Raw genomic sequence first — 10,950 nt, forward strand, 5'->3', positions numbered from 1 at the left:
ATTCCTTTAGAGTCTGCTCTAGAATCTACCAGCAAATATGCCCAGTTTCTCAGAAACAGATAAAGCCTGGGCTTGGGTTAAAACTGCATCCTGTCTGGACATTCTCCATTCAAAATAACGTTTATTTAACAAATAGTCAATCTACTTTTCTGTAATGTTTCATATAATAAATAATCTTTCGACTTTGATAATGAACACTTAAAAAATGTTTTTCAAATGGACATTTTGAGATCTTGTTTGATGGATTACAATATGAATCTGCTCCCATTTGAGCCTGATATATAGAAGAGGTGTATGTTGAACACATGTATATCAAAGACCTGAGCTTTGTGAATATGTACTGTGTGTTTTTCCACGTGACTAGAAAAGGCCATTTTGTGGCTTAAAAGCTTTTTTCTTTTTTATCCAATGCCTTTCTCTTCACTAGCATAGATGAGGTTGCCACACCACAATGATAACAATGAGGTCTGTAAACTGTGTAAGATGCTGCGCTGATATCTGTACATACATATTCATATTTAGGTGTATATATTATATATAAAAACACATACTTACAGATTTTTTTTTTTTGTCAGATAACTATCAGTCATTTTTTTCTTTCAGAAAAAAGAAAAAAAATCTTTAGCGTAAATTAGAATAAGGAAAACAAAAACATTTTCCTTAAAACTGGATTGCAGTTGATACAGTTCCCTTGTCCTTTTTTTCCAGAATAAGATCTTTTAAGGAGAAGTATTGTAGTTTGGCCACTTCTGCTTTTTGTTGTCCTGTCAGTGATAGGACTGTGTACCCCGACACTCACATTCTCATTGGTCCATGTGATCCTCTGCTTCTGTGTCTAACTGTTAACTTGCACACACACATACACACACATGCACACACATGCACACACACTCTCTCTCTCTCTCTCTCTCTCTCTCTCTCTCTCTCTCTCTCTCGACCCCTCTGCTGCCTATTTAATGGTTTAACTGTACTGGATTCAGTTGCCGTTGTTAAGCATGCCCAGCAGTTTGCTGGGCTCCATGCCCTGTTGCTGAGCAATGCGTTGTACATCAAAGCCCATGTGAGTGAGGAACTGAATTACGCTCATCTCCTGTCCGGTCAGCTGGTCCCGAATTGTGGGACACGTTGGGTTACAGTGGGGCCATGGGCAGCTGTCAATCAAATGCAAAGGACAGCCCCTAGGCGGAGCTCTGCTGTTGCTGCTGCTGCTGCTGCTGTTGTTGTTGTTGTTGCGGATGCTGTTGTGTAGACTGCGGTCCCAACACTGCAGCGCCCGAGGGAGGGAGGTCCCCTTCACGTGAATGTCCATCCAATAACTTTGGGGGGGGGGGGAACAGATTATGTAATTATGACTTGTAACAATACAGCACTGAATTACTACAAGCCTTCTGCATTATAAGTACATAGTGTTACATGTTACATATGCAGTTGAGAAATAAACATTAAGAAGCAGTGGATGCGGGAGAAGAGAGAGAGTAAAAGAATGACAGACTAAGGAAGCATGAGGATGACTGAAGTGACAAAGGTAGACATGACTTGCCACTCACTTTCTTGTGATGACCTCGTGGGATAAACAGGCAGGTGCAAACATGGCCCTGTCAATCAAAACAGGAGAGAGAAAGAGTCAGTCAGGTTTCACTGGTGATTCTCCTGTGTGGAGATCAGTTAAACAAACAGTAGACTTTTGATGGTGTTTCTTACGGGACGTCTTTGAGTGTTTTCCTCAGCTCACTGCCCAGGTTTTGGATATAGCGCCACTGACCTTCCTGCACAGGCTGACCAGTCAAATGGATATTATCCACAGTTAACTGGGCCTCATCAAACAGCCACTGCACTACAAACACAGGACCTGCAGGAAAGAGTAGAGTGGAGTGAGTCTCTCACTCTCTCTCTCTCTCTCTCTCTCTCTCTCTCTCTCTCTCACACACACACACATGCACACACACACACAAAACCCAGATGAGAGAGTAAGGCAGAGTGAGTTTCTCTCTCATACACACACACAAACACAACCCGGTGGGTGTATAAAACGAGTGTTGTCAGTGTCTTTCTATGTTCTCTGTAGTGTCACTCTCTTTCTGTCTCTGTCTCTGTCTCTCACATCCACTCTCAAAGCCATATTCAAAGACAAAGATAACTACTCCATCATCTGAATCAAGGTCTGGAGAGACATGTTCTTAGTAGTAGTTTTCTCCTTGCCTCCTGAGTGAGGATTAATGTCTACTAAGGAAACAGGCTGTCTGTGCCTCACAAACAAACAAACAAACAAACAAACAAACAAAATCTTTGAATCTAGGCTCAGAGCTCAGTGCTGCTAGCATGAGAGAATAGAAACAGTAGAGGGCGGCAGGGTGCACGCAACACACTTAAACATTCACACGCACAGTTAGAGTTATCTCTTACATTTCAGAGTGGGGTAAACTTTGTACCCAAAGAAGCAGTTCCACTCCTCTCCCTCATGAGCCAATCTGCACCCCTCTGGAACAATACCATCCCAGTACCTGCCAATAAACACACAGAAGGTCTGTATTTTCTATGTCTGTACTCACCTGTATATTTGAACACAGTTCACTCCAGTTCTCATTCTCTCTTTCTCTCTCTTTCTCTCTCCTCACCTGATTCCCCGTTTGATGGCTTCTGTTGGGGCACAGCTGATAGTGTCCAGGCAGTCTGTACAGCGGTACTGCTTGTTGTCCAGGAACCAGCCTGAGTCAGACAGACCACGTACCTGCACAGTAGTGTGACCAAGATCTTGTAGCAGCTCCGCCACCCGGTCCACATTCAGCAGAACTCCGGTACCACCCGCACTGACAGAGCACACATACACACAAAACGCATTTCAATGACCAAACTCAAAGTGTAAATGGCTTTTACACTCACTCTCTCTCTCTCTCTTTCTCTCTCTCTCTCTCTCTCTCTTTCTCTCTCTTTAAAGTACTTATACACCAACAGACATACACACACACAAACAGGTCCACTGACCTGCTCCCTGCCAGCAGCAGAACTTTAGCATTATCCAGTCCTTTCATCAGGAGCTCCTTCACAACCTCCTGAATGATCAGTGATCCCATGAAAGCATAGCCACCTGAACACAGAAAAGAAAACACACACACACAGACTGAGTCTCTCATCCTGAGATACTTTACTATACGCATTAGAGTCTGAGTTTCTCACTTACTTTGATCTGTTTTTGCAGAGGCTCCACTCCACACATCACTGGAACAGTATGGAATAAAGCTGGAAAGAGAGAGTGTACGTCAGTATACATCTACAGGCCACACACACACATACACACATACACACAGAGACTGTGCAAACACTTGGACAGAACTTCCATCTTTCTTAAACTACTTCCAGCCAAGAAAAACTCCACTCAGACATCCAGACCAATACATACTCTCTCATAAACACATACACACACACACACACACAATCACGCACTCACACACACACTTCCTTCATTACTGCCTGGACTCTGCGTGACTCAAAGGCCTCAGACAGTTCTATTTGAATAGCAAATGGGAAGAGAGAGAGAGAGAGAGAGAGAGAGAGAGACAGAAACAGAACAGGGGGCTGGATGGTCACTACAGATGAGCTGAAAAGTTCCTCTCTCCCTCAGTTTTATGTCATTTCTGAGACCAGAACATTACATCGGCACAGATTTGCCAAGGCAACTGAAGACAATAAAAGGAAGATAGAAAGAGATGAGAAAAACAGACGATGCTCTCTCACGGTGCCACATCACCGATGAGGGATCCAAACAAAAGACTGAAACATTAAATGGTGCTGTGAGTGGAGACACAGGAAACATATAGTCTGTATGGGCACTTACACCATGTTGGCATTCCACCAGTGGGGGTTTTCCTCAGGCTGTGGTGATAAAATCCCTGTACCTGGGAAACACACACACACACACACACACGCTTGCTCAACAGTGGCACCATTAATCATCATGCCCAGCGGTCAGGCCTCTAGAGACATGTTCAGTTTCACTGGCTACAGAACCGGTACCACCCCTAAAACCAACTCAATACGCAGCAGCAGAAAACCTTAGCTTAACCACTGCTCTGTGTGTGTGTGTGTGTGTGTGTGTGTTTGTGTCTTGGCTGTTTGCTTTGGAAAAATAAACAGATGAAAGTTTCATTTGAAGTCCCCCCCCTCCCCCCCCTCCTCCATTCGTCCAAAAGAATAACATCCCATTAAGCTGTAGTGCTCAGTCAGATCGGTGTGGTTTTGCCCTGCCCGCAGTGAGCGTGCCCAGCCGGGAGTCTTCCACACCCACACAATCATATCGCAGCACGGCCTGACACTCCAGACCACCGGCACTCTTAAGATGTACACAGCATCCCTGTGTGTGTGTGTGTGTGTGTGTGTGTGTGTGTTTGGAAGTGAGGGAGAGGAGATGGAGATTGGAGATTAGAGATTAAGAGAGATAGGACAGGGTAGATTAAGAGGGAGAGAACCGAAGATTAAGAGGGAGAGAAGAGGGTAACAAAGCAGGAACGGCAAGCGAGAGATATACAGAGAGAAGAAGAGGGGGATATGTGTATTGGAATGGGAGGAGAGAGAAAAGAGATAAAGAGACAAAGTTGACGGGAAACGGGAGAGAATGAGGTTGAGGGAGACTGAATGTAGGGAAAGAGACTGTACTGTATGTGTGTCCATATGTACATGTTGAGGAGACTGGGAGGGTGGTTACAAGAAGACTCGGCTCAGGCTGAATTCTACTCATTTCTGTAAACCATAAATTACCTTTTGATACTCCAGATACTGAAATTTTATACTGGTGCTGCTACAAATACTCATCAAGATAAGATGAGTAGTGGAATTAAGGGTAAACTTAATTTCAGTAATCACACAACATACTCCCACCATGTTCCGTTTTCTCTAAGGTAAAATACTGATGACCGGAGGGCATCATTGGCCAACATGTCTGGGTACTTTCCATAGTGTTTTAAAGCTTTCTAAGCGAGAGATTTTAAAGTCCGGAGAGGGACTTACCGGTCCTCGTGCGTGGCCACTTGGCAGAGCTCATTAGCCTCCTCATGGTTTTGTATCTGCTGTCGCATGTCTGTTTGTTAAAGCAGTACCATCCACCTGAGGAACACAACAGCTACGTTTAGAGAACGTTCTATCAACATCACACCATTCTGAGAAGTAAGACAAGGCAGTCAACGATCCTTCACTAACCTTCCAAGAACACCAGCCACCGTCTGCTCCCTCTGGACTCCTTCAAGTAGTACCTGTTAGAGGTACCAAAAAGAGTCATTTTGATTTTGTCCATCTTATGTATTCTTGTGCAGCTCCTGATCTGACCGAGTCTTCCAAACAGGTCTATGTTTGGGTGTTGTCTCATACCTCTGCAGCCAAACTATAATCCATATAGATTCTTTAATGCACCAAAACTCACCATTTTTTAATCCACACATGCATCAAGTGCCCCCAGTTGATCTATTTTCCGCGGAGTAGAATCCTATCCAACAACCACCGCAAGCATTGCCTTTTACTCTACTGTACCAATCACAGCTCTGGCATCTGGGGGGATGAAGGGGTGTAATGTTTTGTGTACTTGTGTGTGTGCGAGTGTGTGTGCACGTGCCTGTGCATGTGCGTGAGTGTGAGTGTGTGTGTGTGTGTTCCTGTACATGCCTCTCTAATTCTCAACTTCTTTGACCTTCTCTTTGTGGGTAGTCAGCCAAAATCAAATATTTTTGATTGAAACATTGTAAACAAACCTATTTTCATTTAATAGTGCTGAAAACCATTGTGTTGGCAGGTGCAAAGCTCTCTCATGTCAAAAAGCAGCCCACCCAGCCCAGATAAAATTAAAGACATCCCACGCCTTTTCTCTTCAACACTGGGATGATTCCAGAGCGAGGTGAGGGGAGTTGACAGTGAGATAATGGGAATGTGACATGTCTGATAGCGGCATAGTTTTGAACAGATTCCAATTCATCAGTCTCAGACATAAAATTTTGAATCCTGTTATTATATTGCTGAATTTCCACCCCTCCATGAGAGAAAGAGAGAGTGTGTATGTGTGTGTGTGTGTGTGTGTGTGTGTGTGTGTGTGTGTGTGCCTGCGTGCGCATGTGAGTGCATGCTTGCATGTGTATAAATTTAGAGTCACTAACGTGCCAACTTCTCTCTGAAACCTAATTTTTGTGGAAACTCTGAAATCTAGGATTATTTCCCCTCAGTATCATTTGTCCATCATGTTATGTCAAGGCAGGCCCTAATCGCTCTGGCAGGCGACAGTGTTACACTGAGTGCTGCCAGCCTGTTTCATATAACTCCTTTTAGGAAGAAAAAAAAACAAAAAAAAAAACGATGTGCTTCAACCTATGCCTTTGATCATGAAGAAGAAACATATGGTTTTGATTTCTGAACTAAAGCTCTCTCCTCTATTCGGTGAGGGCTTATTTGGCGCCCTTTACAAAGAGTTCTGAAAACTATTATTAATTATTGAATTAGTATAATACATGTGGAGGCTCCACAATAGGAAATTACATTCAGTCAGCCAACTTGCCCCCTCCCTCTTTATCCTTCCTTTAAAGAAAACATTCAAGAAAAATTACAGGGCAGCGGGGTTTTTTTGTGTTTAAATCAAAGCATTTGCGGCTAGTGTTCAAGTTATGGGCCATATCTGTACAGTAGCCATCAACATATGTCGTGTGGTTTAGGTTACAGCGTCATTGCCAGAGATACTTATTCCATTGGCAGACAATGATGGTCCATGTGAACACAGTGTCCATCACTCTGGTTACTTTGTGCAATTTAAACACAGATTTAAGACTTGAGATCAGTTAAGATCTGCAGCCCCTGCTGGCGTTTTGTCCTTCAATTCTGAGAGCAACACAAAATCCCAAACCCGTTATTCTAAATGAAAAGAGCCCTCAGAGCCAGGGCACTTTTCACTGACTAAAGCAAGACATTTATAGCAGTGGTATATCCAGCATTATAACCTGCTGATGAAGGCCCGACTGCCATCAAGTTATGAGGTAAAAATGAAACACACACGTCTGACGGAATTATTCTGTCGCACAGTTTGTATGTAGTACAGTACAAACATTACTGTACGTGTTTGTGTCCAATCAATTTTATATCCACATCAAAGACAATGCATTATTTGAGCTATTGTGCTTGCTGGTGGTAAGCAAGAATGTCCAAACATCACTGTCTGTCTCCATTTAACATCAAACAGTTGTACACAAACCTCACACAGGACAAGCAAGATTGTTGTCTGTTGGCCATATATTAAGCATTAAGTCCTGGTCAGTTCTTTTCTTTTTTTTTTACACTGCATAAAATCAAAACCAAATTCTCCCATTGTGACCAGACGCCAGAATATCCATCTTGTGTGTAATAAAGCCTGAGGCTCTACGTGTAAATTCATCCTTCATGGGTTTCCGAACTCTTCATCATAGCTGCCAAGGTGATGACTCGGATGCAAAACACACGCGCGCGCACGCACACACACACACACACACACACACACACACACACACACACACACACACACACACACTTAAACTCACACACACACACACACACACACACACACTTAAACTCACGCACACACACACTATCTATCTCCATTATTGTGTAAGCACATGTGTTGTGTATTAACACTGTGAAGATCAGCTGTTATGCCTAACAGCTGCTGCTTCTGGACAGGGAGCTGATGGAGCTTCTCTCACAAGGGGACAGAGCTCTCTCTCTCGCTCTCTCTCCCTGTCTCTCTTTCTCTCCCTGTCTCTCTTTCAGTGTTTTATCCCAGACATCAAGGACAAATGCAAAAACTCCAAGAATAAAGCCATCAGACACACATCGATTCAGAGATGAGAGAGAGAAACTGTTTCATCTTGGGAATGAGAGAGATGGAGATAGATGGGAGAAGGGAGGGAGGGTTCAGTGTGGGGCTCTATGCATTCTGGACTCATGTCCTTAGATATCCTTATATATACATCCGTGGCTTTCGCAGACAGACCCTAGGTCCTCTTTGATCAGCGATTGTGTTCACCAGACAGCTGTGTGTGTGTGTGTGTGTGTGTGTGTGTGTGTGTGTGTGTGTGTGTGTGTGTGTGCTGACAAGTAAGAGAGAATGTGTTTCCTTAAGAGCTGAACCTAGATGTGGGCACATGAATATGTGTGTGTGTTGGCACACTGAGTGTTTATATTAGTGTGTGAGAATGTGTGTCTGTATACTCGCATATGCTTGTGTATGTGTACATATGTGTATACATCTCTCTCTCTCTCTCTCTCTCCCTCTCTTTCTGTGTGTGTGTGTGTGTGTTCTGTTTTTCCCCCTCAGTATGGCAGCCAGACACAGTGCTGGAAGTGAAGTTTTTGCCTCACATAAAGTGCTGTGTCTCCAAGGGTGGAATCTCTTTGATGTGCCTCTGGCCTCAGTGAATAAACTCAGTGGGCCTTTAGGAACAGACCCTGCTTCTCACAGCTCTGTCGAATATGCTTTGCAATGACAGGTCCAAGATGGTACATAATGGTAAGAGTAAAGGTTGCTATGGGGACAGAACATCCACAAACCCTTGTTTATGCTAAAATGGTTGACACTGTATTCTCTTATCCTTACAACCTATACCTGAGACATTTATAGTAGGCTACCCGCATGCTAATGAAATGCGCTTCACCAAAGCACTTATAACCATAGCTCCTTCTATTGCCTCCTTGTATATCACATTTGAAGAAGTGCCAGCTGCGACCTAAAATATTAAGACCCATACTAAAAGTCATAGAGTTCATAGAGTGTTTTGAAGAACTTTAATGTGTTTATTTTGGCTAATAATACCAGTTTATCTTTCTATTTACTTAGAACAATTTGTGGACCTTTTAAAGACAAAAAACATTCGTGACCTTTCGACTAGTAGCCAAATTTGGTGGTGGAGGTATCAGCAGGGCGGTCATACTGATGTGACGCGCCATATAGGCAATCTTATGTACCTGCTACCCGCGTGAAGCCGTTCAGCCTGCACGCACGCTTATTTTCCTAACCACTGGGGCCAAATAAAGACCATAGTTTTTCAAACCACAAACTGGATGTGAGGATTCCAAGTCAAACCAGACCACAATGATACACCCCCTAACTCCTCCATGCGAGCCAGACGTCTGCGCATGTCTTTGCGCACACCGCAGGAAATAAACACAGATAATTCATATCTTTTCTTTTCGGCATCCGCGTGGCGCTATTAAATACATTTGTCTGGGAATTAGAGGAACTTTATCTCCCCTCCTTGCAAAACCATGATTTAGTGTCGTGACGTGAGTTTGTTGACTTGACAGAGCCGGACGGAGAGTAAACCCCTGCCCCACCATTCTGCAGGCACACATCACACTGACATGCTTACACTATTAAAGTCGGCTTTCTAGAAAGTATACATTTTCTCTCCATTAATCATTCGCTCATTCCGATTGCAGATTTGAGTTACGTACTATCATGTCCATGTAAACCTCAGTGGTTGAAGCCATTGCTTTTTTACACGGTAACACGCGACAGAAACCTGGAAATTTCATGAGAACTAAATGCTTTCTAAGCAGTCCTTCCTTTCGTTCCATATCAAATAAAAGTCTTCCGATTAATTTAGAAACCTGTGGATACAGTTTAAACAGTGATATAGGCCTACTTTCGAAAGTTTCCGCGGGTGTTTAATGTGTAGGAAATTTTTGTTTAGGCTATAAAGCGTTATTTCAGAAATATTGGTTTTCGTGTCATTACATGTAGGTACTCCAAAGACTTCCCAAGATATTTCTTAAAATCACGGACGTCAGTGAACTGGTACAGACACCTGCTGCATTTCCCCCCCAGGAAATTAGAAAGATACTCACAATTAGTATAATTCGATAATGCTTATACGTAAGCAATTAAATGAACGTTGCTTATTCGATGCTGTCACACCCCACTATCCCCTGGTTGTTCCTGAGGGGGTACCATCATCTCTGAACATGAAGACAAAACTGTCTTGTTAAGTGCTATTAACTATGGGGGCAGAGCCACAAATTTACTGCAGCGCTCAGCCCAGCAAAGACCGTAACAAATATTACTGATAACCGGCACATTTATAACACAAACGTTTGGTTTAACAAAGAGTTGTTATCATATTGCTGTTCAATCTGATCTGATTATGCCCATTACAGCAAGGATTTTTTTCGCGAACAAGAAAAGAGTTTTCTCTCTCTCTCTCTCTCTCTCTCTCTCTGTCTCTCTCACACACACACACACAAATATTTTAACATAAAAATAGCGCATTTTGGAACGCTTGTTCGGTCCTGGCTTAGTTCACAGATTTTTGCTGGGAGAGGTGAAACCAATACTTACCCAGCAGGCGTCCCATCGTTACAGGTCACCGATGTGTTCTCCAAAAAGTGCAGCTTCATGTCATGGTCCAGTTTCTGAGCAGAGCAAGGATAGAGAGACTGCGCAAGATTCTTCACCTGGGTCATGAAGTTGTCCATGTTCCCCTCTACGGCTGTGAAATCCAAGGGAAAGCTCTCAGTTGCCTCACTGCGCTCACGGTACGACGGAGGTGGCTGTGCCCTACGGGGCTGTGCCCGTCCACCTCGCACCTTTCTTCCCTCCGGACCCCCGACGAATAAGAGCAACAACAAAACTGCAGACCGCAGCAATGCCAGGATCCGCATCTTGTTCGGAGCGTTCTTATTTCTCATGTCCAAATGGCCTTCTGAAGGTTAGAATGGATAAGTGTCCAAAACTGCAAAAAATGTTGACAAGTATCTCTAAGAAGTCGCTTGTAGATGTCTGTTGTAAATCAAGTACAAAGACCTTTTTCGTGCTTCTATGTCAGTTGCTCTGATATCCTCCTCTTGATATTAGTTGTTCATGGTCAGGTTCAGTTGTCCCAGTCCAGATATTTTTCTCTTAATTTATTCACTTAAAACGCTTAAACATCAGGGGCTTATTATAAGAAAACATGC

At 43.4% G+C, this 10,950-nt stretch overlaps 1 protein-coding gene across 1 annotated transcript; it reads right to left on the bottom strand.

Annotated features, from left to right (window-relative positions):
* Nucleotides 1-976: 976 nt before the first annotated feature.
* On the bottom strand, nucleotides 977-10,656 carry notum1b (notum, palmitoleoyl-protein carboxylesterase b). Its single transcript, XM_030771309.1, has 11 exons — nucleotides 10,334-10,656; nucleotides 5,191-5,243; nucleotides 5,002-5,097; nucleotides 3,833-3,893; nucleotides 3,179-3,237; nucleotides 2,983-3,085; nucleotides 2,616-2,807; nucleotides 2,404-2,501; nucleotides 1,702-1,849; nucleotides 1,548-1,595; nucleotides 977-1,316 (listed from the first exon to the last, which is right to left on the bottom strand). The coding sequence occupies exons 1-11, from the start codon at nucleotides 10,654-10,656 to the stop codon at nucleotides 977-979; spliced, it is 1,521 nt and encodes a 506-aa protein (XP_030627169.1).
* Between the last annotated feature and the right edge of the window lie 294 nt (nucleotides 10,657-10,950).

The sequence above is a fragment of the Chanos chanos genome, chromosome 4 (assembly GCF_902362185.1).
Source record: "Chanos chanos chromosome 4, fChaCha1.1, whole genome shotgun sequence".
Classification (NCBI taxonomy): domain Eukaryota; kingdom Metazoa; phylum Chordata; class Actinopteri; order Gonorynchiformes; family Chanidae; genus Chanos; species Chanos chanos.